At 40.8% G+C, this 21362-nt stretch overlaps 1 protein-coding gene across 6 annotated transcripts in view; it reads left to right on the top strand.

Annotated features, from left to right (window-relative positions):
• The window catches only part of Wdpcp (WD repeat containing planar cell polarity effector), a 270649-nt gene extending 251177 nt beyond the window's left edge, over positions 1-19472 (top strand). For 3 of the 6 annotated variants that reach the window (XM_051165343.1, XM_051165345.1, XM_051165344.1), the window contains exon 15: positions 19253-19469. In XM_051165343.1, coding sequence (XP_051021300.1) covers positions 19253-19419 — 167 coding nt within the window. In that variant the 3' untranslated portion in view covers positions 19420-19469. Of the gene's footprint in view, positions 1-19252 lie in introns of all 6 variants that reach the window. The other 3 variants (XM_051165342.1, XM_051165346.1, XM_051165347.1) reach the window with 2 other exon arrangements.
• The last annotated feature ends 1890 nt before the right edge of the window (positions 19473-21362 follow it).

The raw sequence follows: 21362 nt of genomic DNA, 5'->3' as shown, positions 1-21362 counted from the left end.
AAGTGGAACCTAGCGTGGCCCACAGTGGGTTGTTGGTGATCATTGCGTGACTAAGCACAGTATACTCAAGTGAAGAGGTGTAAAGCTCCCTCAGTGGAGTGGAGTTTAAATGATGAATGCAAGTTCCCTAAATGAGGTTCCTATTGATATTAATAATAAGAGCTTTAAAAAATCCCAAGTGGTTGGATAGGCAGCTCTGGTTTCAATTCCTAGAAAAAGAAAATCTTGAAATTAATAGACTATTATTAAGTCATTGAAACAAATCTTCATCTTTACATTTCTGACCCTATCATTTTCTACTTATAAAATTGCCATATATTTTATATAAAATACAGAAATGAAATGATGATAATTAGTATCTTACCACTATTTTGTTGATTGTTTTTGAGACCAAATAAGTCTACGTAGCCCTGGCAGTCCTAGAACTCACTGTGTAGACCACCCTGGCTTCAAACTTGAAGAAATCCTCCTGCCTTTGTCTCCTAAGAGCTTCCCCCTGTGACACCATTAGGACTCAATAAATAGATTTAGCAACTCTGGACAGCCACTACATTTTCTAATGTGGACAAACAGTAAGAGATGACATAAGACATTGCTTAATAAATTCATTTTCCTATCTGGTTATATGGAAAAGATTGGCCCAAACCACTCCTTATCTTCCTTTCCCTCCCCCTCTTTCTTTCTTTCAATGGTATATAAAACGAAAACTTAACAGATCAATTAAAACATAGCCATGATAACAGAAAAAACATCTTTTTTATTTTTTATTAAATACTCTTTTTTTTCTTTTTAAACTATTTTTATTAAATATTTTTACATATACATTAATATTATTACACTACCTAAACAACCTAAAGCAAGAAGAACCACAAAACAATCAGGAATTATATAAATGTTACATTCATAGTGTTTAGGATATTTGTATTGGGCAGCCTTGAAGAAAACATTTTTCCTATCTTGGTGAGTCTAAAAACATATACATTTATATTATTACACACACACACACACTAAACTATTTACAGCAAGAAGAACCACGAAACAATCAGGAATTATATGAATGTTACATTCATAGTGCTGTGGCTATTTGTATTTGGCAGCCTTGAAGAAAGCATCTTTCCTATCTTGGTGAGTCTAAAATTCTGAGTGTAAATCAGTATCTATAATATCTCATCATTATCAACTTAAAACATCTATCTAGACCTTAAAAACATCTTAACCCCTAAACAACTAAACTTAATTGTAAAACTAAACTATCTTGCCTTCAACCCCATCAGAGACTTGAGGAGGAATAAAATTGATTACTTGAGTATACAGTGAGTGCAAGTTAGCAGCTTCCCAAATGAGAAGATGACAGACAGTTTGCTGCCTGAACAGTCACCCAAAATTCTCTATAACATTGGAGCATCATCTTCAGCTTTCTGGCCCAATATATCTGACAGACATATTTGTGAGGCAGGAACTATTGAGGACTTGCTTACCCTGTCTTGGCAGAGTTTGGCCATCGACTCTGCCTGTGTCCAAGCTTGCCCACTTTTAGGGAGAATTCTGTCTGTGGCAGAAATGAGGACATTTTGTCCAGGAGCTTTTTTTTTTTTTTTTTTTTTTTTTTTTTTTTTGCCACATTTGAAGCCATCTCCATAAGAATTTTCTTTGATACGTATCATCTTCTTTGAGGTAAGCTGGATGTTGCTAGGAGTTAACCTGTCTCATTGTAAATGTATCTTTAAAATAATAAAAACATCTTTAAATGCCATATTCTGTAGGGTGCTAAGGTTTTTGAATACCTTATATAACTATTTTTACCTTATCTTTCTATAGAATCATATCTATCTGTTAAACTTAGGATGTATATTCTTGTGGTTAAAAATAGACTAATAATTGACATGACAATGAGTTGATCAGCTAACAATTAACTTGTATAATTAGCTTATCCTAAGCAGCCTGCAATAGCACTTTCAAAGAATTGGAAATAAACCCTATATTATAATTGAGTTGTATGGGTACAATACCACACTTATTTGTGTGAAGAATAATCTTAGATTTGAATTCTATACCAGTGTATCTAAAACTAAACTTATTTTGTGTCTATATACAAAATTCTATACCAGTGAATTGAAGATAACCTTGTAAGTAACAATTAAGGTATTAAGTTGAGGAGTAGATTCACTAATCTACTTTTTGTCTTATAAACTCTATATATCTCTATATTCCCTCTCTTTCTTTTCACCCCCTATCTCCAAACCTAAGAATGAAAGATAAAGGAAAGGAGAGACATCCCTGAGTCCAACCTTGTTTTCTCTCTAAATAGGACCAATAATAACTTACAACCAACTCCCAATGAAAATAAACATCTATAGCACAAGAAAGCAACCAAAAATCTACCCAACCCCCTTAAGGGAAATAGGGCTTGGTTCTCTTAAGGTTTCTTCTGGCTGATCTGGGGTGCATAATACCTTTGTAGGGGTCCAAATAAAATTGGAGAAGATGGTTAAACAAGCCAGGAATAGCAAAACTCTTATAAAGTACTTTAATCTCAGTCCAGGGGTGGTAGTACATGTATGCACTTGAGGGATGGATAGGAGGATGGATTGTGAGTTCAAGCCCAGCCTAAGCGATGTAGTAGGACACTGTCTAGTAAAAATGATCCTGGAAGAACAGCCACTGCTCTTAACCACTGGGCCGTCGCTTCAGCCCCCAGGTTTGCTGCAGGAGCCTAGCATAACTGTCCTCTGAGAAACTCCACTGAATAGCAAATCCAAACAGATGCTGAGACCCACAGACAAACATTTGACAGACTTGAGGAGTCTTATGGAAGAGTTGGGGGAAGGATAGGACCCTGAGGGGACAAGAACTCCTCAAGAAGACCAACAGACTCAAATAACCTATGCCCATGGGGGCTCACCGAGACTTAAGCACCAACCAAAGAGCATGCATGGACTAGACCTAGGCCCACAACACATATATAACTGATGGGCAGCTTGCTTTTCATGTGGGTCCCCTAATAAGTGGAGCAGGGCCTATCTCTGACATAGACGCTGTTGCCTGTTTTTGGATCATATCCCCTAGCTGGGAAGCCTTATCTGACCTCAGTGGAAGAGGATGTGCTTAGTCCTAATGTGACTTAATGTCAGTGTTCCCCTTTTCTGAGGAGAGGGGTCGGGGAAAGGGGAAAGAGGGTAGGCGGGTTGAACCTAGAGGAGAGGAGAGAGAGACGTGTGATCAGGATGCATAAATACATATATTTAATTAAAAATGATCCTAATGAAAGAAGGACAGGCAGGTAGACAAACTTAGATATTAATATACTTACCCACTGCCCCCAAGAATGAGTGATTACTTATTTCCTTTCCATTTAAGCTCATCTACTTATAAAATATCTGAGGTGATAAGGGAAAACTCAATGTTAAAGACAAACTTTTCTTCATTAAAAATGTTCTAACACACAAAGCATGGTGGTAGGTACATGCCTATGAACCAAAGCACTAGCAAAGTTGAACCCAAAGAGTCAGTTTACGGTCAGCCTGGGCTATATCTCACACTTCTTTGGGTTTTTTTAATTGGTTGGTTGGTTGGTTGGTTGGTTTGGTTTGGTTTGGTTTTTTGAGACAAGATTTATCTGTGTAGCCTTGGCTGGTCTGGACTTGCTTTGTAGACCAGGCTGGCCTTGAACTCACAGACACCACCTGGCTTTGCCTTCCTGAGTGCTGAGATTATAGGTGTGTGCTACTGCACCTGGCTTTGTCTCAAATTAAAAAAAAATCCCTTCCCAAAGAAATAGACTATGCATAGCTTGTTTAAAATATGCAAACAAAGCTATGAGCTCGTTATATGTTGTTATTTCTATACCAGAGGACGTGGCTTTCATGTAGATCACTGTGAAGTAGTGAGGCCAGCTCTACACGATCTTAAAGGTTCCTTCCTCATACCCTCTCAGACCAGTGAATCACCATTCCTTTTTCCTCTCTCTTGTTTTTAAGCTTCTGACACTTTGTGAACACCTCCCTAACTTCTTCTCCTCCTCCTCTCCTCTTCCTTTCCTCTTCCTCCTCTCCTCTTCCTACTTTCCTCCTCTTCTTCTTCGTCCTTAGTCTAACTTTTTTCACTTCTAACTATATTTCCGTATATTTATATAGGAACACATGTAAAATACTGTATTGAGAAGTATTAAAATAGGTGGGGCACAGCTGCAAACAGTGCCTGGGCAGCATAATGACCCCAGAGTCAGAACACAGTGAGTAGGTTTGTGATGATTGATATGGTTGTTTTCTCAGATCTGGAGTTGTCTCTGACTCCAGCACACCATGAGAGCTCCTCTAGAGCTGGCCCACTTCTTGCCTTGCCTGGGGAGGAGTAGCTTGACTAGGTGAATTGAGGAGGGAAGGCACACCTGAAAGTGGTCCACAGCATCCCTGGGCTTTATAGGGAGGATGCTGGCTGAGCACTAGCATTCATTGCTCCCGTCTCCCTGGCTGCGTGGAATGTGAGCAGCTACTTTGAGCCCCTGATGCCTTGGCTTCCCTGCCATGATGGACAGGACCTTGAACTGTGAGCCAGAACAAAACCTTTTTCCTTAAGGAGCATTTGGCAAGTATTTAATCACAGCAACAGTAAAGATAATAAAGTAAAGGTGAACCTGGAAGTCGAGAAGAGTGCTAATGATGCCAAAATATTTTTAAAGGTTTAGAATAGTTCTAGCTTTTTCATGAAAACTCAGTGATGAAATTGTGTGCATTTTCCCCATGCTTTTAGTATATAATACTTAAAAATAACTACTGGAATATTTTTCTTTCAGCATAATATTCTTCCCAATAAGTAAAAGTTATTCTACAAAATAGGCATGCTCATATTATTCCAGGAGATTAAGAATTATCTATTTTCCATATAACTATCAAGATTTTTCTCTCTTTATAATGTTGAGTCATAAACGTACTGTCATCTTCATTGCTTAGCAATTTTTAGTGATCAACATTGAATTCTATAGAACTTTCTGACAACACAAGACTTTGCCATATGTATTACATCTCATTTGTTATCTCCTCACTTATATCTTCCCATCCCCCCTCCCTCCCTCTTTCATCCTATTCCCTCCCCCTAGGTCTGTGCCTCTGTATAGGCCTCTTTAATGTCTTCAATCTGTTTGGCTGCATCTTCCTTCATTTGTTTATGTATTTTATTCATTTCTTCCATTATCATCTTCATTACTATGGATTTGAGGTAATTTTCTTGTGTTTCAATTGTGTTTGAGTTCTCACGGTTAATTTCTTTGGGATAGTTGGGATCTGGAGATGCCATATTTTGGGTTTTGTTGTTTGTGTTTTTATGCTGGCATCTAGTCATCTTGCTGTTTCTAACATTGGGAGGTAATTTCTGGTGTTCTTCTCTGGATCAGGCAGGTGACCTGGTTTCAGCCCCAGGGGACTTAACTCCACACTCTGGGCTCTGCACTGGGCCAGCAGAGGCTGGTGCTGGTGCTCTTCAGTCCAAGAATCAGTTCAAGATAGTGTCGATAAAGCTGGTTATCTTACCTTTGGCTGGGTTTGAAAACCTTGCCTTAGGGTACTGGGACTTTGTGGGCCTAGGCTCAGTCTGCCCTAGAGTGCTGGAACCCCTCCTGGCTTGTTGGGGTTGACTAAGATTCAGCTTGATTCATCTAGGCTGTGGGGTCTAGGTTTAGTCCCTCTTGAAAGAGCAGATACTGCCCTCTGACTTGTGGGAATTGGCTGAGCTTCTACCCCAATCCCTCAGGCTGGTTCAGTCCCATCTGGGTGTGCTGGGCACTCCCGCTGGGTTGCGACAGCTGGTCAGGCTCCACTAGAGCTTGCGGGAATGGCTCCCTGGCTTGAGGTGGGTGGATAGTTGTCTGCTCCATCCCCTCAGGCTGGTTCAGACTCTCCTGAGAGCGTGGGAGCCCCTGCTGAGCTCTGATGGCTAGCTAGGCATCTTCTCAGTCCGTTCAGGCTAGATCACTTCCTCCCAACTGTGTGGGAACAGTCCTCTGGGATGGAGGTTTCCACCCAATCTGGTCAGACCATGTGGCCTGAGATCAGTGAACCCAAGTGTGCGGCTTTGGAGCTGTGGCTGGAGGGCATGTCCACAACTGCCTGGGCCCCTGTGTGGGCCCTGGGTCCCTCTATGGCCTGGCGGGCCCAAATCCACACTCTCAGGTGCCCCTGGGCCAGCCAACCCACAGGTTAGTCAGTCAGAGAGGGCGACAGAGAGAGCGGGTGAGGCATGCACACTTGGCTGCTTGCTGGGCTTTGGATTTTGTGCCCATGTGATTACCCACCCCTGAGGCTTTCTCAGGACTCACTGCATCAGTCTAAGGTCAGAACAACTCGTTTTCCTGTTTTCCCAAGGCCAGTAGCTCCAGGCTGGAGTTACACTGCCCACAGTTCAGTCTCAAATACAGAGTCCCTGATAAAGAGCATAGTAGCAGTTCACTGTCGGGTATGGGTCCAGACTCTGGGGACTGGGTACCCATCCTCCATGGGCCAGTTGGGTGGCCTGAGGCCAGACCCACCTGTTCTCTGCACTTTTGAGGCCCCTCTCATCTAGGGCTCTTCAGGTCTTGTGGTCTGTAGCTCCCAGTCTGGTCCCTAGTCTCCGTCCTGCAGATCAGACACCCTGTGTGTTTGGCTTCATCTTGGATCTTCTCATCTGCCATATGTATTATACATAACATAATGTAATATTAAATTAGTACAGTAAGGTATAAAATAACTTGTATTTCACTTTTCCTGAGTCCTAGTTGAAGTTCTAGGACAGCACAGGACTCAACTGATCTCGTCAGTCACTTACAACTATCTTTTAAGTACAAAATAACACATACTGAAAGGCTAACACTTCTTAAAAGATTATGTTTAGGGATTTCCTAAGTTGTTTAAAAGATCACTATGAAGAATTCTTGTGAAGAGTTCAGTTCTTACTGCGTCTGTGGCCTTGTAACTTGAGAATTTACAGTATGACTACTCTGTAAACATCAGAATTTTCTAAATATTGTTCTTGTATGCATAGGCCAGCCATGGCTTGTCTTGCACTTATCAGCTTGTTTATTTTTATTCCCCAGAAGCTATATTTCTAACAAGGGCAACTGCTACTTTGTAAATACTTTAATGGCTTCTGTTAGGTAGAGCTGTCAGTTTAACAGACAATGTTATAAAAGATTTTCATTCTTCCGTGTGATTACACCCCTTGAAGTGTGTTTTACCCTGAAAATCCTCTGGAGCCTAGAGACTGGGAAGGTAGCTCCTTTAAAGGCACAAAGCCAATAGAATAGAAAGATAGAATAATGTATAAGATCAGGTCAAAGGACAGATGTGTACCTGCACTGAGTTCACTTGAATCACACAGTTGATTAAATGGATAACACAGACTTTATACTCAACATTCCAGGAACTGTTACTGTCTTTGGAAAAGTGTGTTCTGTGCAGACCCAGCTGTCCTTGAACTGCTGATCCTCCTGCCTCTGCCTCCCAGGTGCTGATATAAGAGGTATGTGCCACCATTCAAGACTAATTTAGCACTTGTGTTGAACAGGGAGGGAAAAGAAGCTCAGAGAGGTGAAATGGCTTGTCTAAGATGGCCATTAAAAATAGAGGCCACACCCTAGTCTCTTGGGTTTTTCACTATTGTCTTTCTGTCCTGGGAGCATATATAAGATAAGCGAGAATAAAAACAGTACAAATGATAAGAAAGAGGAAATAGAGAGAAGAGCATCTTTTGAGCCACAGCAGGGTTCAGGACCTCATCAAGAATCAGAAAGTGTGTTAGCTTTTTGTAGGTAGCGTAGTTTCAGTTTAAACTACTCAAGTTAACGTCTCATCATGGAAGCTGTAGTACATCAGTGTGTCTCACAGTATGTCCTCTGCCCATACATCTTTACTTGCAAATGTTCATTGCAATGAGCCATTGGTGCAGGTATCAAAACCAAGGCCTCAGGCATAGTAGACAAGAGCTCTCCCACTGAGCCACACTTCCATCCCTAAAGTAAGTGTTGTAGTAAAAGGTTCTTCATATAAAGTGTCTTCCATTCACACTAGAATTAAGCCAAATGCCAGTAGCACAAGTAACACTGGAAAATCCATAAATATTTGAAGTAAAGCAACACACATGCAGTGCACCAAAAAGAGGAATCACAAAGAAAATTCTAAAACTTCTTGAGACAAGGGAAAATGTGTAAATTGATGATATACATAAGAAAACAAGATAATCTCGAACCTATAGCCTAACTTGATATCTGAGAAAACCACAAAAGAAAAAATTAAAACCAAAGAAAAGTGAAAGAAATAATCAAGGTTAGAACAGAGAAAAAATAAATACAACAGAATAGAAAAAATGACAAAAGAAAAAGATAATGACATTTAGTATGCAGCTTTCAAAAAAAATCAACAAAACCAGCTCTGGTCCAATCAGAAATGCCTCCGAGGGGTCATGGCCACTGCAGCAGGTGAGGTGCTTATCCAGCATTGTGAAGGTGCCAGCCAGCCTACTAAGACAGAGCAAGAAATGACACAGGCATATCGGTAGTAATTGAACTGAATTAATAACCAAAACTTCCCAGCAAAGAAAAGCCCAGGGCCTATTGGCATCTCTGGAGAATTCTACCAAACATTTAAAGAGAAATACCCAATATCCTCTTCAAGCTCTTCCCAAAAATCGAGGGAGGAATTTCTCAGAACTACTTTTAAAAGACAGTGCTGCTCCAACACAAAGCTTATAGAATGGCAGGGACACTATAGACCAATATATCTGCTTAGTATTGGCGGGAAAGCCCCCAACGGACACTCGCAACCCCAGCTCAACAGCATAAACAAGATTTAGACACCATGATCAAGTAGGACTTATTTCTGGAAAACTAGAATGGTTCAACAAATGAAAGTCAGGGTACCTGCCACATTAACAGAATGAGGGACAAGGCTTAAGGATCTGCCCAATACTAGTAAGACATGTGCAAAAATCAACACCTTCCCATGATAGATAGCATTCAACAAAGCAGAAGAAAAGGAAATTAACGAAAGGCTACATGTGACAAACCTGCAGCTTCCAGCAAACCTGGTGATGAAAGACTGCAGCCCGAGCTGGCAAAGTGGCTCAACATGTAAAGTCGTGTGTCACCAAGCCTGTCAACCTGAGGTCTGTGCCCAGAGCCCACATGGTAGAAAGACAGATTGATCTTCTTGTGTACACAGTGGTACATGCATACATGCAACACAATAAATAATACAGTTTTTGAAAGTCTGAAAGCTCCTTTTATAGGACAAAGAAAGAAATTAGGATATCTGGCTTATATTTATATTTAATGAGGTACTGGAATTTCCTAGCCAGATAGCCTATGCAAAAAGTTTTAAAAGAAAAAAAAAAAACAAATAAATCTGAAAGAAATAAGTAAAATGGTCCATTTGCAAATTGCATGGCCTTATTATATAATGAAAACTCTTAAACTTTATTTTTTTTAAATTTTTTAACTCTTAAACTTTAAATCCAATAAAGTAGCAGGAGACAAATCAACGTGTCAGCATGCTCAAAGGGAGTGATCTGAAAAGGTGATGATGAAAACAGTTCCATCCATAATGATCACAAAAAGAGGAAAATAACCCTTACCAATGAGGTGAGAGATGTTGCTGAAAAAATGTTGCTGAAAGAGAGTAGACAGCCAGGTATGGTAGCACAAGTCTCAAGACTTGGAAGGCTGAAATGAGAAGATCTCTTGAGTCTAGTAGTTCAAGTCTAGCCTACACACCATGTATAGACTTTGTCTCAAGGGGGAAAACCCGTAAAGACAAAAACAAAAGGACAGAAGGACGGAGTTGCCCAGGGGCTGCTAATGGCGCCACAACGTGCCTATATTCTCCTTGGCTGGTGCCTTAGTTTTAGGAGGACCCCAGGACCCAGATCTGCCTGTCATAAAGTTCTTCTTGTAGGTTTCCAGGACCCTGTGGGTCCTACTATTTCCTTATTCTTCCATGTTACTCTCGCCTAAAGTCTCAATAGGATATCCTCTCCTCTGACCCACTTTCTTGGTAAGTAAAGATTTTCATGGTATGTATCCCCTGGACTGGTGTTTTGATATAAGTGAGTATATACCGTTTGTCTCTTTTTGCTTCTGGGTGAACTCACTCATTATAATAATTTCTAGATCAATCCATTTGTCCACAAATTTCAGGAATTCCTCGTTTTTAATAGCTGAGTAGTATTCCATTGTGTAAATGTACCACAGTTTCTTAGTCTATTCTTCTACTGAGGGACACTTAGGCTGTTTCCATGTTCTGGCTATTATGTATAGAGCAGCGATGAACATGGTTGAGCATATGTCCCTGTTATGTGGTAGGGCATCTTCTGGGTATATTCCAAGGAGTGGGATAGCTGGGTCTTGAGGAAGCCCTATTCCCATTTTTCTGAGAAAGCGCCAGATAGCTTTCCAAAATGGTTGTACTAGTTTGCATTCCCACCAGCAATGAAGGAGTGTTCCTCTCTCTCCACATCCTCGCCAACATGTGGTGTCATTTGAGTTTTTGATCTTAGCCATTCTGATGGGTGTAAGATGGAATCTCAGTGTCGTTTTGATTTGCATTTCTCTGATGACTAACGAGGACGAGCATTTCTTTAAGTGTTTCTTGGCCATTTGATATTCCTCTGCTGAGAATTCTGTTAAGTTCCAAGCCCCATTTCGCAATTGGGTTGTTTGGTTTTGTGGTGTTTAATTTCTTGAGTTCTTTATATATTTTGGATATTAGACCTTTGTCAGATGAAGGGTTGGTGAAGATCTTTTCCCATTCTGTAGGCTGTCGTTTTGTTCTCTTGACAGTGTCTCCTGCCTTACAGAAGCTTCTCAGCCTCATGAAGTCCCATTTATTAATTGTTGACATTAAGGCCTGGGCTGTTGGTGTACTGTTCATGAAGTTGTTTCCTGTTCCTATGTGTCCCAGGCTCTTCCCCACTTTTTCCTCTAACTGAATTAATGTCTCTGGTTTTAAGTTGAGGTCTTTAATCCACTTGGACTTGAGTTTTGTGCATGGTGACAAATAAGGGTCTAATTGCATTTTTCTACATGTAGACATCCAGTTAGACCAGCACCATTTGTTGAAGATGCTATCCTTTTTCCATTGAATAGATTTGGCTTCTTTGTCAAAAATCAAGTGAGCAAATGTGTGTGGATTCATCTCTGGGTCTTCGATTCGATTCCATTGATCCACTGGCCTATTGCTTTGCCAGTACCATGCTGTTTTAATTACTGTTGCTCTGTAGTACAGCTTGAGATCAGGTATGGAGATTCCTCCGGAGGATCTTTTGTTGTATAGGATTGTTTTTGGTATTCTGGGTTTTTTATTTCTCCATATGAATTTGAGAATTGATCTTTCAATATCCTCAAAGTATTTTGTAGGTATTTTGATAGGGATTGCATTGAATCTGTAAATTGCTTTTGGTAAGATGGCCATTTTTACTATGTTGATTCTCCCGATCCACGAACAAGGTAAATCCCTCCATCTTCTCATGTCATCTTCAATCTCTTTCTTCAGAGGTTTGAAGGTTTTTTCGAATAAGTCCTTCACTTGCTTGGTTAGAGTTACTCCTAGATATTTTATATTGTTTGTGGCTATCGTGAAGGGAGTAGTTTTCCTAATTTCTTCCTCTGCCTGCTTGTCATTTGTATACAGGAAAGCTACTGACTTTTTTGAGTTTATTTTGTATTCTGCCAATTTGCTGAAGGTGTTTATCAGCTGTAGGAGTTCTCTGGTGGAATTTTGGGGGTCACTTATGTACACTATCATTTCATCTGCAAATAAGGATAATTTGACTTCCTCCTTTCCCATTGGGATCCCCTTGTATCTCCTTTTGTTGTCTTATTGCTCTGGCTAGAACTTCAAGAACTATATTGAAGAGATAAGGGGACAGGGGGCAGCCTTGTCTGGTTCCCGATTTTAGAGGAATTTCTTTGAGTATCTCTCCATTTAATTTAATGTTGGCTGTTGGTTTGCTGTATATGGCCTTTATTATGTTTAGATAAGTGTCTTGTATTCCCGATCTCTCCAGAACTTTGAACATAAATGGGTGTTGGATTTTGTCAAATGCTTTTTCTGCATCTAAAGAGGTGATCATGTGGTTTTTTATTTTCAGTTTGTTTATATGGTGGATTACATTGATGGATTTCCGTATGTTAAACCATCCCTGCATGCCTGGAATGAAGCCTACCTGGTCATGGTGAATGATGTCTTTGATATGCTGTTGTATTCGCTTTGCGAGAATTTTGTTGAGTATTTTTGCATCAATGTTCATAAGAGAAATTGGTCTGAAATTCTCTTTTTTGTTGGATCTTTGTGAGGTTTAGGTATCAGTGTGACTGTGGCCTCATAGAAGGAATTTGGTAATATTCCGTCCATTTCTATCTTTTGGAATAGCTTGAATAGTATCGGTATTAGCTCCTCTTTGAAGGTCTGGTAGAATTCTGCACTGAAACCATCTGGCCCTGGGCTTTTTTTTGGTTGGGAGACTATCAATGGTTGCTTCTATTTCCTTAGGTGAAATAGGGCTATTTAATTTGTTTATCTGGACTTGGTTCAATTTTGGCAAATGGAATCGGTCGAGAAATTTGTCCATTTCCGTTAAATTTCGAATTTGTGGCATAAATGCCTTAAAGTAGGTTCTTACGATTCTTTTTATTCTTCGGTGTCTGTTGTTATGTCTCCCTTTTCATTTCTGATTTTGTTAATTTGGATTAGTGTTTTTCTGTCTTTTAGTTAGATTGGCTACCGCTTTGTCTATCTTGTTAAATTTTCTCAAAGAACCAGCTCTTGGTTTTGTTGATTCTTTGGATTGTTCTCTTTGTTTCTAATTTATTGATTTCAGCCCTGAGTTTTGATTATTTCTAGGCATCTACTCCTCTTGGGTGTTTCTTTCTGCTTCTTTTTTTCTAGAGCTTCCGATGTGTTGTTAGGTTGTTTGTGTGGAATGATTCCTTTTTCTTTTTGAAGGTGCTTAGTGCTATGAATTTTCCTCTTAGCACTGCTTTCAATGTGTCCCACAAATGTGGGTATGTTGTTCCATCATTTTCATTGAATTTCAGGAAGTCTTTTATTTCTTCCCTTATTTCTTCCATGACCCATGTACCATTAAGTAGAAAGTTGTTTATTTTCTACATGTTAGTATGCTTTTTGTTATTTCTGTTGTTGTTGAAGTCCAGCCTTAGACCATGGTGATCTGATAAGATACAAGGTATTATTTCAATCTTCTTGTATCTATTGAGTTTTGCTTCATGACCAACTATGTGATCAAGTTTAGAGAACGTTCCATGGGGTGCTGAGAAAAAAGGTATAATCCTTTGCATTTGGGTGGAAAGTCTGTAGATATCTGTTAGATCCATTTGATTCATGACATTGGTTAATGAGGTTATTTCCCGGCTTATATTTTGATTCAAAGACCTATCCTTGAGTGAAAGAGGGGTGTTGAAGTCTCCCACTATTAATGTGTGGTTATCAATGAGTGGGACAAGCTTTGTTAATAACTCTTTTACAAATGTGGGAGCCCTTGTATTCGGAGCATAGATGTTCAAAATTGTGATGTCTTCTTGGTTGACTTTACCTTTGATGAGTACGAAGTGACCATCCTCATCTCGTTTGATTAATTTTGGTTGAAAGTCTATTTTATTAGATATTAGCATGGCTACCCCAGCTTGCTTCTTGTGACCATTTGCTTGGAATATTTTTCCCCAACCTTTTACTCTGAGGCAATGTCTGTCCTTGTGGCTGAGGTGTATTTCTTGAATGCAGAAGAATGTTGGGTCAGTGTTATGCATCCATTCCGTTAGTCTGTGTCTTTTATTGGAGAGTTGAGACCATTGACGTTGAGAGATATTAATGACCAGTGATTGGTAAGTCCCTTCATTTTTGGTATTTGTAACAGTTGAGATTTTGTGAGGTTGTGATTTTGCAATGGTATATTTACCTATTTCCTATGTAGTTTTGGTTGTAGTTTGACCAGTTGGGGTGGAGTTTTCCTTCTAATAGCTTCTGTAAAGCCGGATTTGTGGCTAGGTACTGTTTGAATTTGTTTTTGTCATGAAATAATTTGTCTTCTCCGTCAATGGTTATTGATAATTTGCTGGATATAGTAGTCTTGCCTGGTATCTGTGTTCTCTTAGGGTTTGCAGCACCTCTGTCCAGGCCCTTCTGGCTTTCATGGTCTCTGCTGAGAAGTCAGGAGTAATTCTGATAGGTTTGCCTTTGTATGTTACTTGCCCTTTTTCTCTTGCCGCTTTCAATATTTTTTCCTTGTTCTGTATATTTTCTGTTGTTATTATTATGTGGCGGGAAGATTTTCTTTTCAGGTCTATTCTATTTGGTGTTCTGTAGGCCTCTTGTATGCTCATATGCATCTCTTTCTTCAAATTGGGAAAATTTTCCTCCATTATTTGATTAAAGATGTGTTCTGGGCTGTGGAGTCAGCTGTCCAGTCTCTCCTGTATCCCTATTATTCGCAAGTTTCATCTTTTCATGTGGTCTTTTAGTTCTTGAATGGTCTGTGTTAGGAACTTTTCAGATTTAGCATTTCCCTGAATGGTTGTTTCCAGTTCTGCGATTGTATCTTCAAGTCCCGGTATTCGTTCTTCCATTTCTTGCAATCTGTTAGATAAGGCCACCTCTGAGATGCTTGCTTTCCTCTTTGCAGACTCTTGATCATGTTTTTCTTCTGTGTGTTCCTGCATCATAGCTTCCATTTTTATCTTCATGTCTTGGACTGTTTTAATGATTTCCATCATCTGGTTATTTATATTTTTCTGAAATTCTTCAAGTGCCTCTTTATATGACTCTTTTAACTCTTCAGCCCTCTTGTTTGCCTCCTCCTGCATTTGTTTACAGATTTTATTTGTTTCTTCCATTATCATCTTCTTTACTAAGGACTTGAGGTCATTTTCTTGCCTATCCATTGCTGTTAGGTTCTCTAGGTTGTTTTCATTGGGAATGTTGTGATCCGGAGATGCCAAACTGTCTTGGTTTTTGATAGCATTCTTACGCTGTCCTCTAGTCATTTTGATGGCTCTGATGTTGGAAGGTATTTTGTAGTGACCTTCGCTGGTTGAGAGTGGTTAATTGATGACTGATTATAGGTCAGGTGCTCTTGCCTGTGGGGATCAGGGGGTATTTTTGTGGAACAGGTGGGTGATCCGGTTTCACTCCTGGTGATTTTCGTCTGCCCCCTGGGCTCCAGGCTGAGCCAGCCAAAGTAGATATCTGTTTGGACTTTACTGCTGTAATTCAGATCAGCAGTCTTGGGACCTAGAATAAGGTCCACATACAAACGTTCTGGCTGAGTAGGTTGATCCCAGCTGCCTGTCCTTCCTGTGGATTTGTAGTCAAGACCCCAGGTAGATCAGATCTTCTGGGGGTGTAGCTGTCTTTTAGCTCTGCCTCTATACCCTGTAGCAGTGCCCAACCTCTCCCAGTACTATATGCCAAGGTCGCTCTTGGTCACCAATTAGGCACTGCAAGCAAGACCCTCTTTTCGTCTCCCGATAAAGTGAGAGTGCCTGCCTTGCTCGGGCCAGGATCTCCACTGGACTCTCTCATTCGGGGAGCAGGGAGCGCAGTGCCAGGGCCTTGTGGCTGGGCGGTTAGTAAGACTGGCTCTGCAGAGCTCTGGCAGCCGCTCACGGAACCAAATCTTTCCGCCGGGGTATGTTGGTCCCCTCACACTCTGGGTCAGCAATTAGACACTGCAAACACGACCCATCCACGTCTCGTCTCCCGATAATGTGAGATTGCCTGCCTTGCTCAGGCCAGGATCTCCCACTGGGCTCACTCGTTGGGAAGCAGGGAGCGCAGGGCCAGCTCAGCTGGTCTCTCTCATTCAGGGAGCAGGGAGCGCAGGGCCAGGGCCTTACGGCTGGGCGGTTAGTAAGACTGGCGCTGCAGCGCTCTGGCGGCCGCTCACGGAACCAAGTCTTCCCGCTGGGGTATGCTGGTTCCTTCACACTCTAGAACAGCAATTAGACTTTGCAAACACGACCCATCCACTTCTCGTCTCCCGATAATGTGAGAGTGCCTGCCTTGCTCGGGCCAGGATCTCCAGCTGGGCTCTCTCGTTGGGGGATTAGGGAGTGGGGAGCGGGGAGCGTAGGACCAGTGCCTTGCGGCTGGGTAGGAACAATAGGGTTGCAGAGCTCTGGCGGAAGCCCGCAGAACCAGGTCTTCCCGCAGGGCTAAGAGGTTCAGCTATCGCTCTAGGCAAGACCCACGTCTCCCGATGGGTCTGTGGAAGCAGCTCAAGCTGATTTCTCACTGCCGCTGTTTGCAGGCTCAGTCCGCTGTGATTGGTGTTAAGTTTGGCCCCGGATGGCCAGCGAGCTGTAGTCCCACTATAACTATCTCTGTTGGGTCCTGCCGCCTGTGTTTTCAGTCGGCCTAGGTGGGTGACCTCTACAGTTTGGGGTGGTGTGGAAGGGAATCCTAGGGCAGATTCACCCTCTTCGCTGAGACTCCTCTGGCTGGGGACTCTGGAAAAACCTCTCCCCAAACAGCGAGTCTGTGCTTTATATACAGGCTGCAGTTTGCATGTGGATTCTGTTTCAGAGTTTGGGGAGTGCGTTTAGCACCTCCGGGATGTTGCTTGACCCAGGGGGGTAGGCCCCCTGTTTGGTCTGCAGCCTTTGGGGCCCCACTCACCTACAGTTCTCAAAATCCAGCAATCTGTTGCTCTTTTTATGTCTCTGGTCTCCACGGAGTAGATCAGATACGTGGCTTAATGGTCGGTGCCATCTTGGAATCTCGAACCGGATCTTAGTTTTTAATGTATTCATTTTCATGTGTGCACATGTGGCATGGCATGCATGTGGAATTCAGAGGATACCGCAGGACCAGCTTTCTCCCTCTGTTGTGTGGACCCTGGGCATCAGACTCAGGTCTTCCGAGACATCTAAAACCCTGAAATTAGGGTTGTAAAGAGGTGTATGCGCAGCTGGTTCTCAGCAGCATTGCCCACAGTCCCCCATCCCACTCCACAGACATGCAGAAACTGAATGTACTGCAAAGGCATTCTCTACTCAGCAGGTCCACAAGGTTCCTGAAAGCAAGAAGGGAGTGAGATCTCTGCCCTTATTCACTGTCTGATTATCCCTTGATAATCAAATGAGTGAGCATGATGCCCACTGAAGGAATGCCTGTCTAGAAACTGGGCATAGATCCCCAACACTCTCATTCAGCCTCGAGGTTAAAGGAACAGTGGTGAGGGTAGCCGAAGCATCTTGCTGACAGGTTTTTAGTCACCTTGTATTCCGGGAACAGCAAAGTCTTGCTGGATAGAACCTCCCCCAAGAGAGAATTATCTCTGATGGCTAGGCTCTTCCTAGAGTAGACATTTCCTGAGAGTCACCTTAGCCCCCAAGAGGAAGGACTTCAGACCACCTTGCTACAGTGCAATTGAGACAGTGACCAAGCAGACCACACCTTGGCCCACACTGCTTGATTATACACATCTCTTGCCTTCTGTCCTAATTCTCATTCTGTTTAAACCAACATCCCGCGTCTGTGCGCAGGTGAACTTGAGGTTACTGGCTTCCTCTGATAGTCTTCCCAATATGCCTCACGGATCTTTTTCTGCCTTTCTCTTTAACTTATATATTAGGCTCTCATAGCTAGAGTTTGTCTTACAATTTTAGGAGATGAAAGCAACCAAATTTCAAAACAGCTGACCCAATGAATGGAATATCGTTTAGCCTTAAAAGGAAGAAATTCTCTCACAAAATACTACATAAAGGAATGGGAAGTGGGAGGACTTACATTTAGTGAAGTAAGCTGGTCATCAAACTACCAATACTATTTGATACAAGGTATCTGATAGTTTCATATAAAGAGTATAAAATGGCGGTTACAGGGCTTCAGGGGAAAGAAATGGACTGGTAACGGGCGTAGTTAGCTTTACACGGAGATAAACTTCTACAGGTGAGCTGTGCAGCGATGCATATGTAATACTATTGGTTGTGCATTTACAAGGTGGTGAAATTTAAGATGTGTGGCTTTCTTGACACAATTTTAAAAGTTTAAACACACCCTGCACCCCATATGGTCCTGGGAATGTTGTGTGTTCCCACAAGGCTTCTGTTTCTCATGACTGATTGACTTTTCATGGCTGTACTGTGCTTCAGTTTGCTAAACAACCTCCTGTAGTGCACTGATTTGTCTGTTCGTCTCTACATATCTGTCGCATGGCAGCACACCTCCATATTTCAACATTCTACCTGAAGGCCAGCGTGTAGAGCTCAGGGGGAGAGTGCTTCACTAGCTTGCACAAGGCCCTGGTTTTGGTTCCCCTCACTATAATAAACAAACAAATGAATAAATATTTAAGAACAGAGGCCAGCAAAACAATGTGGAGAGTGAAGTACCTACCACTGACTGAGCCTGGGGGAAGGAGAGAGTCACTACCCACTGTTGGCTTCCCTTCACATGCATGCTGTACTTGTTCACGCACACACACACACACACACACACACACACACACACACACACTTTTTTAAACTACTTAAAAATTTTAAAATATACTTATCTAAAGAAAATGTTTTTTGAAAAGATGTCCAGGAGGCCAGGGGAGATAGATCAGCAATTAAGAGTGTGTCCTTGCTCTTGCAGAGAACTTGGGTCTAGCTCCCGGCACCCACATCAGTGGGCTGACAGTGGCCTGTAACTTCAGTCCTAGGGAACCTGGTATTGTCTTACTCAACTTCCCTGGCACCTGAATGCACATGGTACATTGTGTACCATGGTGCATGGTACACAAAAACTCATGCAAGCATGTATACCTACACATAAAATACCTTAAAATTATTTTCCTTTTAGCTTTATGTACTATGTATTAAGGTAGAATAATTTCTTATAATTGTCCAAAATAATAACATAGTATGGCAATTAAGTAACAATAAGAAAAGTTTAGATGATTAATAAAGTGTTGACAAAAGCACTGTGAATAGTCAAAATATAAATGAATTTTCAAATTTGCTCTTGAGAACCCTCGTGTTATTAACCTTCTGGCTAAGTAGAATGACAGCACTTATAAGAGGAATTCTCAGGGTCTTCCGCCCACTATACACACACACACACACACAACACACACACACACACAACACACACACACACACACCCTGTGCTACACAGCAGATAACAAAGGAAAAGGCTGCACTGAGCACATGAAAACTGTTAGTCATAAACTAGTTAGCAGAAACTGCATTGTCATTTTTCTCATATCTTATTCATTGTATAAAAAACAGAACTCCTGGGGCCGTTGGACAGAAGAAGCATGCTGAATGACGCACTTGCTGGCTCAGCTTTAACACCTGAGGGAGGAAACGCATTTCCAGATCTTCTTCCTCCCATTGCTCCAATGCACAGATACGCTGTTCAACAGGAAAGACCAAACGGCCGTTCTAACAGGTAAGATATATTGAACTGAGAGTTTACTACACAGGGAAGTGTTTCACATTCAGCACTTCAACTACAACCTTCAACTGATTTCTGTATATTGATTTTGTATCATGCCACTTTGCTGAAATTATTTTTATCAGATCCAAGAGTTTTCAGGGAGATTTCATTGCATCATTTTTATCTCATGTCATCTGCAAATAGAGATAACTTGTCTTGTTTTCTTACTTATATCCCTTTTATTTATTTAGATTATATTATTGCTATTTCAAAGACTCCAATCTCAATATTGAATAAGAATGGAGAGAGTGAGAACCTTTATCCCATTCTAAGTTGTAGAGGAAATGGCCTCAAGATTTTTTCATTCAATATCACTTTCTCTATAGATTTAACATATACAGCCTTTGTTCTGTAAGATGTGTTTCCTCTGTAGCTAGTTTCTTCAGGACCTTCGTGCAGGCATGTTGAACTGTCAACTGCCTATCATGAATCTACTGAGATTATGATGTAATTTGTACTGGTGTATTCTGTAGTGGTGTATTGCATTTATTGATTAGCATATTTTGAATCAACCTTGCGTTGTTGTGATGTAAACAACTCAGTCATGATGTATAATCTTTATAATGTGTTGATTTAATTTAATTTGCAAGGGTGTGTGTGTGTGTGTGTGTGTGTGTGTGTGTGTGTGTGTGAACCAAGTAAGTATAATTAGGGTTACTTACAAGAATATGGGTAAGGAGTTACTTACAGGAGTGTGAGCAACCTACCAGAGTGGCTATAGCACAGAAGAAAATGTCTCTCCATTCTCAGCATGGCCTCCTCCAGTACCAGCATGCACGTGGTGCACATAAACTTATGCAAGCACATATACACATACATATACACATACATATACATATACATATACATATACACATACACATACACATGCATATACATATACATATACACATACATATACATATACACATACACATACATATACATATGCATATGCATATACATATACACATACATATACATATACAATATACATATGCATATACATATACACATACACATGCATATACATATACATATACACATATATATGCATACCAGACACATACATATACACATACATATACATATGCATATACATATACACATACATATACATATGCATATACATATACACATGCATATACATATACATATACATATACACATACATATACATATGCATATACATATACACATACATATACATATGCATATACATATACACATACACATACATATACATATACACATACATATACATATGCATATACATATACACATACATATACATATGCATATACATATACACATACATATACATATACATATACATATACACATACATATACATATGCATATACATATACATATACACATACACATACATATACATATGCATATACATATACACATACATATACATATACATATACACATACACATGCATATACATATACATCATATACATATACATAAACTTAAAAATCTTTTGAAAAGATTTTTCTTTTATTTTTAATTCTTGTAATACATATGAAAGCTTCAAGAAGGGGCGGGAACTCCTGAGTCCCTCCTTTTCCGTGATAGAATGTTGGCAGGCTCAGTCTTATGAAGGCCATGTGTAGGTAACCACAGCTCCCTGGAGCTCAAGAAACAGCATCCAGACAGCAGTATTCCACAGCACTCTACCCTTTCCTCTCACACCTGCATTTATTTTGCTCCACTCTTGTTCAGGCCTGGAAGGAAGTGATGGAAATGTCCCACCTGCGGCTGAGAACGCAACAACTGCGCTTTCAGCACTTGCACATCCGTTATGAGTCTCGGCAATAGCCTTCGCCCACTGCAAAATGAAGCTTCTCTGGCCAAAGATGATTCTGTGAACATAAATACCAGTATTTAGAAGACAGTTCAATGGACACA

Source organism: Acomys russatus, chromosome 22 (assembly GCF_903995435.1).
Source record: "Acomys russatus chromosome 22, mAcoRus1.1, whole genome shotgun sequence".
In the NCBI taxonomy this organism is placed as follows: Eukaryota; Metazoa; Chordata; class Mammalia; order Rodentia; family Muridae; genus Acomys; species Acomys russatus.
This window is presented reverse-complemented; position numbering and strand designations above follow the sequence as displayed.